The following is a 13,558-nucleotide window of genomic DNA, read 5'->3' on the forward strand; positions in this document are numbered from 1 at the left end:
CCCTGCGTCGGGCTACTTTTTTTTACTTTTTTTAAATTTTATTCTTGATGTTTTACTGGAGCTTTTTAGATCCAAAGTTTACATTTATCAATATAAAGCATTTAATGACAAACTTCAAAACATGCCAAAATCTGTGACAAGGCCCCTAAAACTCGTTCGGAAAGGAGCCTGTGGACACGTATGCAACTTAATTGCTCTTTCCGTTGTTCATTTAGAGCAACCTACCGATTCGCTTGTTAGAAGAGAAAATGTTGAAGACCATCTTTAGCATGTATTTATATTGTTTATATCGTCCCGGAGTATGGATGAATATTCTCAGATAGTTTTCAAACATGAACCGTATATTTTATTAAGGGTTGCGCCTTACAGTGATATTTTAACAAACTCATGTATCAATTTGCTGTGGAAGGCATTATATTTTAAATATGTTTCTGGCTAGAACAGTCTGTATAATTCAAGTAAGACAAGATGATTATGAAATATCATATACATGCGTGCCATTCATCGATATTTGTAGGAGAATAGGCAAAGCATGGTAGAATCTCGGAGTATTAATAGTACAAATAGAAAAAAAGAAATATGTCTATTATAAAAATAACACTTTACTGAAAACGTTTAAAGAATGAAACAAACACATACGACATAAAATATTATATATAACAATTAGGGAGTTTTAATAAATGATACAAAGTCTAGATTTCTTAAGATGATAAAGCTGTTTGGATTTATAAGGACCGGAACTTAAATGGATAATAAAGTATTATGTTTAATGAGTTAAATATAGCATTTACTGATCAAGAAGTTATAAAAGCTCGTAAACAAAAACTTAATGGTACATCATGTGGCACTGATTATTTGCTGAATTCGTGATGTTGTTTTTATTTGGAACTAGTAGTAAAAGCTTATGTTAAAGGTTGTTTGTACTTTGTTTAATAAATTGTTCGAATATGGACATTTTCCTGAAGGGTGGTGTCAGGATTTTATTGTTCCTTAACCCTTTGCATGCTGGGAAATGTATCGTCTGCTAAAATGTCGTCTGCTGAATTTCTTAAAAATTTGGCTGAAAACTATTAGGTTATATAGAGTCACAGGCAAGAATCAGGCAAAATATGGGAACTGTTCATAACATTTTTGTATTACATGGTATCATTAATTATATATTAAGCGAAAAAAATAAAATATTGAAGTGCAAAATTTGTTGAGTTAACCTAAGCGTTCGATTATTTGGTAATGGGAATCATATGGTATAGTTTTAAGCTAGGCGTTAGAAGAAAAGTAATTGATATCATCAAATCTATCTAAACAAATGTGAACTAAATAATAAAATTAGTTAGCACAATAAGCATTGAAGATTTGTCCTGGTTTTAGGTGTGAAACAATGCTAATAATTATCAGCATTCATTATTTCTATTTATTTGAATGACTTAGAAGAACATTATATGTACAATGATTTTAAAGGAATGTATATTGGTAGGCTAACATTAGGTTTGTAGTTATATGCAGATGGCATTGTAATTATAGCAGAAACAGAGGTAGAGCTAATTAAAGGTATGTCCTTATTGGAGGAGTATTGTTATAGTTGGAAATTATATGTCATCACACATAAAACTAAGATGACGGGTTTTAAAAAGGGGGAGGGCAACTTAGGAGAGGTCTTGAATTTTTGTTCAAGACCAAGCATTAGAAACTGTTAAATAATTTAAATACTTAGGAATTGTATTCACTGCATATGGATCTTTTGCAAATTCTTTTGAAACACTAGCCTCGAAGACTGTTTTTAGCTTCAATCATATTTAATAACTTTTTAAACATTTTCAAAAATACCAAAAAAGAGTTGTTTGATCTGCTTGTTTTGCCAATTTTAAATAGTGGATAAAAACTCTGGGGCTTAATTCAGTCCACTCAAAGTTTTGAAAAAAATGACTAGGTGGAACAATTCAAACAAAGAATAATTTTGTAGATGGGGAACTTGGAAAACATCCTTGATAACTAAAAGAGCAAATAATATAAATTGTTGAAAATTATTCAGTCAGAAGATCACAGGTATGACAAGTGCATTAATAGCTACATGTGCAAGCATGAAAAAAAACAAAACAAATACACATTGTTGGGCAAAACCTGAATGCTATCTGTTGTAGGCTTATGCGTACATTCTTCTTGGCTAAATCAACGTGAAGGTGATAAAAAATGTTTTTGTCGTTAGTTAAGTCTCGATATAATGGTATATTTATCCAAAATTAGATGTCAGAACTTAATAATTCTAAAAAACTATAAGTTATGTCAGACTTGTAAATTTGAATTGCAACCTTACTTAAAACACGTCAGTATTTTCATCTGATAAATTAGTTATTGAATCAGGCGGATAATATAAACCTGATAATTTACCTTTTAAAAAGAGAAAATGTAAACATTGCAATGTTCTTGAAGATGAATATCATTTTTATACGCCCGTTTAAAAAAAACGGGACGTATTATAGTTTCACCTTGGCGGCGGGCGGGCGAGTGGGCGGGCGGGCGGCGTCCACAGCAGTGTCCGCTCTCTAATTCAAGTAGTTTTCATCCGATCTTTACCAAACTTGGTCAGAAGATTTATCTAGACAATATCTAGGTCAAGTTCGAATATGGGTCATGCTGGGTCAGAAACTAGGTCACAGGGTCACTTAGTGCATTTCAAGCATTTAGCATGGTGTCCGCTCTCTAATTGAAGTAGTTTTAATCCAATCTTCACCAAACTTGGTCAGAAGTTGTATCTGGACAATATCTAGGTCAAGTTCGAATATGGGTCATGCCGGGTAAAAAAACTAGGTCACTGGGTCACTTAGTGCATTTCAAGCATTAAGCATGGTGTCCGCTCTCTAATAGAAAGAGTTTTCATCCGATAATTACCAAACTTGGTTAGAAGTTGTATCTAGACAATATCTAGGTCTAGTTCGAATATGGGTCATGCCGGGTCGAAAACTTGGTCACAGGGTTATTTAGTGCATTTCAAGCATTTAGCATGGTATCCGCTCTCTAATTGAAGTAGTTTTCATCCGATCTTCACCAAATTTGGTAGAAGTTGTGTCAAGACAATATCTAGGTCAAGCTCAAATATGGGTCATGTCGGGTCAAAAACTAGGTCATGAGGTCACTTAGTGCATTTCAAGCATTTAACATGGTGTGGTGTCCGCTCTCTAATTGAAGTAGTTTTCATCTGATCTTCACCAAATTTGGTCAGAAGTTTTGTCTATATGATATGTAGGTCAAGTTTAAATATGGGTCATGGTAAAGTTATCAAGTTGTCCAAAACCTTCAACGGGCGTATCTTGTGACAGTTTGGCACTCTTGTTTATTATAATGTTCCTTATATGATATATTAGAAAATTGTTTATAAATAAATATTACTGGAAAAAAGACCAACATGTAAGAGTTTTTTTTAATTAATGCTATCAGATACGAGTACAAACAGACCCTAAGCCATGTTTGTACATTAAGCATTCAGTCAAAGAAACCTGAAAGACTGTTACTATGATCAATTGCGTTTAATTTAGCACTCAAACTTAACTTCTCGGTCTTCTGATTCGTCATTTTTTTATATTATCGATATAACATTTTTAAATAGATCATAAATGCTGAAATCCGATCGTCCATAACCTTTTCATGCATAAATACTTTATTAAAAAACTTATGAAATTCAATACTGATCACATTTCATGCATTTATATATGTTACTATATTATTTGAACATGTATACTCATTGAATGTAAGATTGTATATTGAATAAACCTAAACCAAACCTATTGAATAAGCGCTATCAGGGCTTAAAAAAACGGTAAGTAATATAATATAGTTGAAACTCTGCCAAGATAAAAAAAATATTTATCCACTACGCTTTTAACAAAATACAAACTATAATAAAAAAATAATCAAAATTAAAAATAAACAAGCCATTTCGTGGTTATTTGAATACATGTAGTTCACGTGAGATGTAGCTATTTGCTGCACAACTGTATCGACTAATTTATATCGCAATAAAGGAACCAATTTGAAATTAGCACGACCAACAAGATATGTATATTAATTGGTTTTACATGTCAATAAGACTATGACATGTACACGTAAAAATGCTTATTGATTGTTGTCTCATAGCTGTTAATGCCTCAAAATGATGTCGTTCAAATAATTTGCATTTTTTTTATTTGTCTGTTAGATATAACACGAGCTTTTTGTAAACAATTGTTGTTTTTGAAAATTCATGTGAAATTCTTGTCGATAACAAAAGAAAATCACTTAAACATCTTTCTTTTATTTCGTAATTAGAATCCACATGTATTTCAAAAACAAACACCCAACACTAACAGCAATCACATTCTAAATTCTTTATGATAATGTTATAATTTGACCTTTGGTTTCAACTTCAGAATAACAAACTTTCTTCACTAATATTTTAATGTTGAAGTCAGGAAAGACATGGTTCAAATTGAGATGGTTTTGAGACTCTGCCAAGGCGACGGATTATTTTTATGGTAATGTTATTTTTTGCTCTTAAACTTGAGAATAACGGACGTTTTTTGTCATTAATATTGTTCATGTTTGACGCAGAAAAGACAAAGCTTTATTTGTCATACAGAAACATGTGGATCAACACGATCGTGTTTAATTTTACTTATAGCAGGGCTCTAAATAACGTTCGATTGGTCATTGTCGGCTCGGGTACTACTTACATGTACCCCGGATACTCCTAACTATACTTACATGTACCCCGGGTAAGGTAAATTTACTAAAACGTAACCGGGAATTTAAACGCTAAATCGGTCTTTGTCGGCTTTTTTAAATTAATTATGTTCACATTTATGTCAATTTTCTGTTAAATGGCCTCTATGTTACCGAAACTCATACCCAAAAAACATGTTGATGCAGTTTTTTTAAAGAGAAGTTTGTTTAGATAAACATGATCGTTTTACGGTAATCGGTAACGCGTTTTACGACATCGGATTAAGGGCGGAAATACAACTCGGTTACAGTCTACTATCGACCGGGTACTTTTAGGTATATTTACCGTACCCGAGGTACATGAAAGTATACTTAAGTGTACCCGGGGTACATGTAAGTAGTACCCGAGCCGACAATGACCAATCGAGCCTAAATAACGGGAGAGAAGGGTCTTTAAGAGGCAAACACACCTTTGTTCTTCATAAAATCCGTAAAATGTCGTTGGTGCTCATTAGAATCGCATCATCAAATCGATAATAATGCGTAGCCACAACATTAATAAGAGAATCGAAAAGTCACTTTATCTTGAGCTCTGCTCATAGGGAGCACCTAATTTAACGCAATGATAACGTTAGCTCGAAGTGCGATTCACCTGACCCTAAATCACTTTCTTGGTTGAGTTTAAAGAATATCGGACCTTCATCGCTGCTGATATTTATCTCTAAGTAGCAGAGTGATGTATCATGACATGCTATCTAAAATATATGTACATGACCTTAGTACCTTTATTAGGATATAATTATACATGCTTTAGATCAAAGGTGGTTAGCGTGTGGCTATGATATTAATTAGTGAAAACATCATTTTGAATGATAAATTATCATATTATAACGAAAAATCAACTTTTCTGAACACAATTCACTACCAAATATATATATAACAAGGTATCCAACTCGAAATCACCCGAAAACGGGGTGCACCGCTTTAAACAGCCATTACTTCATCAATTTTGCAGCTATTTTCATGAACCCGGTCTTATTCAACGCAGAAATGAATTTCCTTTCTGGAAATGTAATATCTTTTATATGTCTACACATGCTGGGTCAAATTTTAAGAAATAACACGATACATAATTCGCTTCACCTACTTGACAATGAGCAGACAGTCTTTATGAATGAAATCTCCAGTTGTAAAGACACACCTTCGCATTGGACCAATGAAATCACTCGTGTGTTTAAAATGTCAGTTAGTTGAAATGTATGTAAACAAAGGTTTCAAACGGCGCTGGACAGTTAGTTTTGATGCATAATGCAACGGCAAGCACGGTAAGAATTTTTTTTCATACGCTTTATTGAATTATGATATCGAGGTCCGTGAACTTTGCAGGGAAAATGCCTTTTACTCCGTGAAGATTTCAGTTATGAATACTGTCTGATCGATGTTAAGTAGGTCATGCGAGTTGTGTATCGTGTTATTTCTTAAAAGTTGACCCAGTATTTGTAAAAAATATTGCAAGACATATACATTTCCAGAAAGGAAATTCATTTCCGCGTTGAATAAGACCGGGTTCATGAACATCGCTGCAAAATTGATGAAGTAATGGCTGTTCATAGCGACGCAACCCGTTTTTTGGTGATTTCGAGTTGGATACCTTGTTATATATATATTTGATAGTGATTTTTTTTCAGAAAAGTTGATTTTCCGTTATAATATGATAATTTATCATTCAAAATGATGTTTTCACTGATTAATATCATAACCACACGCTAACCACCTGTGCTTTAGATCAACCGTTTCAACAACATTGAAGTGGTTTAGGGCTTCTTCCAAGGAGACTGACTTTCCTTGTGACATTGGAACATTATTGGGAACTTGGCCCCACCTTTTGCAAGGCTTTCCACAGCCTCGTCGTGGGATCGGACGTACGCAGTTGCATCTTCTGGTTTGAGCCAAAAAAGTCCCGTGCAAGGATGGTACTGCAACGTTCCGGCTTTTGTGTTGATACACATTGGTTTGCACATAAGCCCGCATCCGTGACTTGCAGTTAGCATGGACATAGACGGTCCGACCACTGGCGCCCGTATGGCGACGATTGCGTGGGAGGAGTCAAGATCTTTGCTAATGTCCACTACCGCGTAGTCGGTGTTTTCTCCAAGATAATTTATGCCTTGCACGGATACTTTAATATGAGTCGATTTTGCATCCGATGGCAGACACTTCATACTCGGCGTCCGGGCAGAGTTGTCGACTCCAACAGCGTTGAATGTCACTTGAACAGGAACAAAAAGCCAGTCATAAGCCGATGAGTTGGAAGTGTAAGAGTTACGGTTTTCTAAATATGAATCTAGTGTGTCCCACACCGGTACGGGGAGCAGTGACGTCGGTTCTGCGACTGGAAATGCATGTCCTGAATAAATATCTTGCAAAGCCTTATTGGCGTTTTGCCCTGTAAACAAAGGGCTGGCATTGTTCCTTTCCAACGCGTCTGATTTTCGACCGTTGGATACTGCGGTAAGAATCTGATCTCCTATTACATGTGGTTGAACGATATTTTGCTGATTTGAATTTTCACCCACAGCTGGGACAGGCGCCATATTTGTACGTTTAAAAGCTCCCTTTCGCCCCATACTTTCATGATACATCTGCGTCCTTGGATCATGGGAAGGCGCATCGAATTTTCGACCAACGCCGAGCATTGCAACCTGAGCTCTTGCGCGAGCTGCTCGTGAGGATGTTGGATACGCCATTGCACCATATGGACCTAATGGTCCTTCATCGGGAGCAAGAAAACGTTCAATTGACACGCACACGCCACGGACGGGGTGGCATCTTAAATATGGAGAGCCACATGGGCACATGGGTGCACGCTCATATCTATACCAGAATCGCGTCCAGTAGCCTCGATAACCGTCAATATTTACGTAACCTGGTAATCCGTCCATTTGCCTTAGTGCTGTATGTAGACCAGGTGTGTCTGGATAGTCAAAGTCCGGGTTAACTCTACAGTCAAAGAACTGGTGAAAGCGGAACATTTCCCATATATAGTCTACAAATGCGTGGTGGATCCAAAATAAGGGATCATATGCGGCTACTGCCAGATCAGAGAACTGCCCATCAACCCAAAGGTGATTGCCACCATGGAAAAGTTCAAGGTCGAATTCCTCTGCGGCAGTAGGACGGGAAATTTCGATCATCCGACATCGGGACATGACCGCTTGGATATTTCTTTTTGACATCAGCGAACTCTCGCTTCCTATATTTCTTGTCAGCGGACCGATAGGTGTTGCCCAGTTTGCAAAGGGTCCCGTGGTAACCAACCCGTCGCCGTTGCCATAAAACGCCGGTGAGAACAAAATTGTGTGTACCGGGTTGTCCATTTCGAAGTCAAGCGTTGAGTCCCAGTAAGGCAGTGAAACTCGTCTGTCAATACGTCGCATTGCTTCCTCGAACCTGTAAAAAAGAAGTTCCAAATGTATAGGCGACTGATGTTTTTTAACAGAGGCCAGACGGGCTAAATAACGTTTCATTTCAGACATGTCATAGCGTATATTAACTTTGAAAGTTCCGTACATGGATATTAAGACTCTATGCCATCCATAAAAGTTGGGACCCTGGTGGGCGGATACCTCTACGATGCCACGATGAAGTCTGGCGAACATGTCATACTCTCCATTCTGAAATATCATGCAAACGTACAAGGAGAAATATGATCGTGTTTGCACTAATAAAGGAGTAAAGTATATAAATCATCATCAATACTCGATAATCTGTTTAAACGAGCAAAAGATCGCGCGTTACATTAGGTTAAACCTATTGGCTCCAACGCGATTGTGACGAAAGTCGATATTTTAATGAGACACTTTCACTTGTAAAACATGAACAAAATGTCGTTTGCACTATATTATACATAAGCTGTATGTCTCCCGAGGAATTATTAAAATGGCTTTTTTCATAATTCAGGATTGAGACGATGCTCCAGTCGCATAAATAAGTTGCAAAATATTCAGTGGTTCCATCAACTTAGTTTTATAACATATCACACTCGTTCCACTGCTACCACACCTTTTGCTTTTTCGGACAAAATGGCGGCGATAAATGGTATTTTATGGCTGATCAGTTAGTTTGATGGCGAGCGGTACACCCACTATCATCCATACCATTTTCATCGCGCGCAATACTCCGAAAAATGCATTTCTGCTTCCGTCGGATATCCGTCTAATTTCCTGTCGGACGCGGAAACCTGTCGGCGGAAACAAACCACCTGGACCACCGGCCTGGCGCTTGCTACTTGACTGGTTTGTCCCTGTCGGAGTCATCATCTAACTCAACCATATATAGGCAAGTTAAAAATCTCAATGTATAAATACTATCTTACCAAAACATATTTAAATGACAATTTTGAAAAATGAGGATGCATGCATACACAATTTCCTTATTACGCATTTCCGGTCCCGGCCATCACTTATGAACTAAATGTTCCCGTTATAAACATTTATGAAGAAAGGTCTTTTGAAAAATATTATTAACAACAAACTACAAAAAAATCAAGTCGCCAGCAGAGATTTACATCGTTTCCTCATATAACAAACCACTTTTAAATTAGTAGTATCTTTGAATCATATTCATTTATCAACTATTACGCTTATAAAAGCATCGTTTATAAATACAAAAAAAGGCAGATAAAGGACAGACATGGTTGCACATATGACGTTTATCATACAAATATGTTTGATTTCTGTGACAATTATATTTAATTGAGAAAGTTTTCAGGGTTAGGTAAATTATACGAAAGATGCATTTAATAAGAAAACGAGTATCACCCCAAGAGTTTAAGTATCTTAATAAACGTTTTATTATATTTACAGATTCCAGAAGTCCATTGATAAAGTTTTGGTCCGTCTCCGTGATGTTGTAGTCCTTCCAGCGCACCGTGTCAGCTTTCCACACGAACTGCTTAACACAATAAAGGTGCACATCCTCCGGCGTCTCCAGTCTGGGGACATCGTTTTCAGCGTAGTCGATCCCTATCTCTACGCCAGCCTGCTGTCCACCATTTTCCCGTTGTCTGATGTTAAGAACGGGATCTGAAGCCGTTGGAAAAGCGGCGTTTGCTAAAGGTGTAAGTCTGTTCACACAGACGGCGAGCTCTTGAGGCAAGAAATTTCCTAGCGGGTCAGCATGTGTAATAACCAATACACACAAGACCACCGTGATTTCCTGAAAAATATATCCAAGTAAAAAATTCAGCGCAAACAGCATTATAATATCGACACGGAAGAGAACATACTGAATAGAACATACAAAAAAGTATTTAGCATCACAGTTTTACTAAGACAATAGTGAAACATTTCACATATAGAAGTCGTAAATGAAATGTAAGATGGATTTATAATAGTGTGTGCACAATATATAAATAGTTAATATTAAGTGTATGTTTGCAATTTCTCGGCATTATATATAAAGTTGGCAATATTATATAAGCTGGTACTACATGTTTATTTTAGAAGCAGTTCGAACTTATTTAGGGTAGGCCAATAACAGTAATAAGTTTTAAAATATTTTGTGCTGAGCTTGTAATGCAAACAAGTAAAACATGATTGTCTGTTTCGTTCAGGTCTGTTTAATCACGGGCATGTTCGTTTATCTACCAGTTTAAATAGCAAGTTTGTGAGAGGATGGTCTTAATCTTGCAAGAGAACGTCTGTATTTCTTTTTCATATTTTTTTTGCAATATCGCTCTAATTTGAGTTCTTGCTTAACAAGAACATATGTTTTATATTTATAATTCGTCTATAACAATTTCCAGAGTGGTTAAATCTTAAGGTTCTTTATTCCTAAGTTCACCAAAACCGTTAGTTATGAGAAAGTTATTTATATTTGATACCCAATGTATTTGCTATAAATTCTGTTTCTAAGCGTATAACTCTTTTGCATGTTATACACCTTTGTACTATGTGAGATTATGAACATTTATCAAATTTACAAATATTTTAGCGCATGACTTTGGCGACATACATGAGACAGGATTCCTACCGAGTTCTCCGTAGCGTAGCTATGAATTCTGTTTCTAAGCGTATAACTCTTTTGCATGTTATACACCTTTGTACTATGTGAGATTATGAACATTTATCAAATTTACAAATATTTTAGCGCATGACTTTGGCGACATACATGAGACAGGATTCCTACCGAGTTCTCCGTAGCGTAGCTATGAATTCTGTTTCTAAGCGTATAACTCTTTTGCATGTTATACACCTTTGTACTATGTGAGATTATGAATATTTATCAAATTTACAAATATTTTAGCGCATGACTTTGGCGACATACATGAGACAGGATTCCTACCGAGTTCTCCGTAGCGTAGCTATGAATTCTGTTTCTAAGCGTATAACTCTGTTGCATGTTATACACCTTTGTACTATGTGAGATTATGAACATTTATCAAATTTACAAATATTTTAGTACATTAATTTGGCGACATACATGAGACAGGATTCCTACCGAGTTCTCCGTAGCGTAGCTATGAATTCTGTTTCTAAGCGTATAACTCTTTTGCATGTTATACACCTTTGTACTATGTGAGATTATGAACATTTATCAAATTTACAAATATTTTAGTACATGACTTTGGCGACATACATGAGACAGGATTCCTACCGAGTTCTCCGTAGCGTAGCTATGACTTCTGTTTCTAAGCGTATAACTCTTTTGCATGTTATACACCTTTGTACTATGTGAGATTATGAACATTTATCAAATTTACAAATATTTTAGTACATGACTTTGGCGACATACATGAGACAGGATTCCTACCGAGTTCTCCGTAGCGTAGCTATGAATTCTGTTTCTAAGCGTATAACTCTTTTGCATGTTATACACCTTTGTACTATGTGAGATTATGAACATTTATCAAATTTACAAATATTTTAGTACATGACTTTGGCGACATACATGAGACAGGATTCCTACCGAGTTCTCCGTAGCGTGAGGATGAGTTTGTTGATTTATTAACTCTAAGAAGTTATCTAAAAAAATGCGTGCCCCATATTTTGGAGCAAACATTCAGGATTGGGGCAACAATGGAGTTTTAGTTATATTTGCTGGGTTGATACATAAATGACATCAACTATCTGAAATAATTTATTTAATGAAAATGATGCGTGTTGTGTGATCAATTGTTGAGATGAGTAATAAAGTTTATATTTTTGAAAAAGTTTATTCCAAGGGATTTTAACAAGCTTACAGTTTCAATTTAAGTATCGTACATATATAGCTCAAACTTGGTAACCCATCCGCTTTTTAATACCATCATTTTTGTTTTTGAGACATTGTATTTTCAAACCCACGCACTGCAATAATTTTCTACATCTTTTAACGTAATTCTAAGCGTTTCTAATGATTTTAAGAACAATACCATATCATCTGAGTATAATAAAAAAATTAAGTTCAGAGTATCAATAAATTTAATTCTTGGGAGGTTCTTTTGGAGAGCATAATTTTCAATATCATTTATATTTAACAAAAAAACAAAACAAACATGGCTAACAGTGGATAGCTGGGTTTTATGGTTATTTTCGTCATCTTTCTTGAAAAAAGGGTTCATGATTCCTTTACCCCATGCGTCTGGATACTCATGTGTTAATAATATAGGTTTTATAACTTTTTCAGAAACAGAATAATACTATCAAACCGGATTTAAACATTTCCGCTGTAAGTGCATCTATCCCAGGGAGGCCGTTTCATTAACGATCGTACAACAATTTTAGATTACGAGAGAATTTTGTAATCTTAATAAGTAGACGAACTAGCTTGCCATGCCCGTCAAATATATACGGCGCTTGAGATGCCAATGTAATTAATTTAGTACTGTAAATGTACAAGATAAGTATTGATGCAAAGCATCAAAGGGCGTCGGGAATTTCAGTGTAAAAGGCACTCAATGAAGTTACATGGAACGATTTTTTTTTCTACTGTAAATATTAATATATTGGCCGATTATTTTAAACAAAATAGAAAAAGATAATGGTATAACCATTATCTATGATTTTGTGTTATATCCCCCAAATAACCATTATTTATGATGTTATAATTCCCAAATAACCATTATCTATGATTTTGTGCTGTAACCCCCAAATATTTCATAGTTCATTTTATTTACATTGGTATCCTATTTTTACTGATATCCGTGCTCCGTGTGCAGTTTTCATTAATGGAACAGAACTGTGTAGGTTTAAAAAAAAATCTGCTTCATCTTGTAAGCGTAATTTCATATTTTTCTCAACTTCAAGGGGAGATGATTCTGAACTTATTCTTACGTTGCTTATTTACGATAGGGGTTGAGTACTCATTGATATGAAAACACTTTAAAAGTTTGAAAAAAAAAATGAATGAAAACTGTTTATTGTATAAAGAAGCTGCATTACACAATACTTTGAAATTCAGTAAAATATCATAATAGATTTATTGCTCCGATATTCATCATTTTCAATAGGGTTCGAGTAATACTGATATAAAAACACTTAACAAGTTTGGAAAGATTCAGACAAAAGTTGTGAAATCTTTTAAACAAGTGGAAATTGTTTATTTTGTCAAGTTTAATATAAAAAAATTCTGGACTTATTGTCCCGATATTTCTCATTTTAAATGGGGTAAAAATGCTCATTAATATGAAGACACTGTAAGTTTGGAAAGAATCTGATGAAAAATGTTGACATAATCACCTAACCAAGCAGTTTTTCACTTTAATCTTTAAATTCAAAGAGACATAATTCTGGACTTATCGTCCGATATTGCTCATATAGAGTTTGGGTTGGGTCCTCATTGCTAAAAAAACCTGTGAAAGTTTGGGAACAATCGGATGAAAATT

The 13,558-nt window shown here is 35.3% G+C and overlaps 1 protein-coding gene across 1 annotated transcript; it reads right to left on the reverse strand.

The window, feature by feature from the left end:
* Positions 1–5,764: 5,764 nt before the first annotated feature.
* Positions 5,765–11,094, reverse strand: LOC127872667 (uncharacterized). Its single transcript, XM_052415997.1, has 5 exons — positions 11,020–11,094; positions 9,556–9,909; positions 8,850–9,011; positions 8,263–8,366; positions 5,765–8,142 (listed from the first exon to the last, which is right to left on the reverse strand). The coding sequence occupies exons 1-5, from the start codon at positions 11,092–11,094 to the stop codon at positions 6,507–6,509; spliced, it is 2,331 nt and encodes a 776-aa protein (XP_052271957.1). The 3' UTR covers positions 5,765–6,506.
* Between the last annotated feature and the right edge of the window lie 2,464 nt (positions 11,095–13,558).

The sequence above is a fragment of the Dreissena polymorpha genome, chromosome 3 (genome assembly GCF_020536995.1).
Source record: "Dreissena polymorpha isolate Duluth1 chromosome 3, UMN_Dpol_1.0, whole genome shotgun sequence".
Classification (NCBI taxonomy): Eukaryota; Metazoa; Mollusca; class Bivalvia; order Myida; family Dreissenidae; genus Dreissena; species Dreissena polymorpha.

Excerpts from the sequence above, each read along its gene's own strand:
- LOC127872667 (XM_052415997.1), bottom strand. The coding sequence starts at position 11,094 with ATGCAACAGAGTTATACGCTTAGAAACAGAATTCATAGCTACGCTACG. Across the intron at positions 9,012-9,555 it reads TCAATGGACTTCTGGAATCT|ATGATGACTCCGACAGGGAC; the intron begins GTAAATATAATA and ends TGGTTGAGTTAG. Across the intron at positions 8,367-8,849 it reads TATTGCGCGCGATGAAAATG|AATGGAGAGTATGACATGTT; the intron begins GTATGGATGATA and ends ATGATATTTCAG.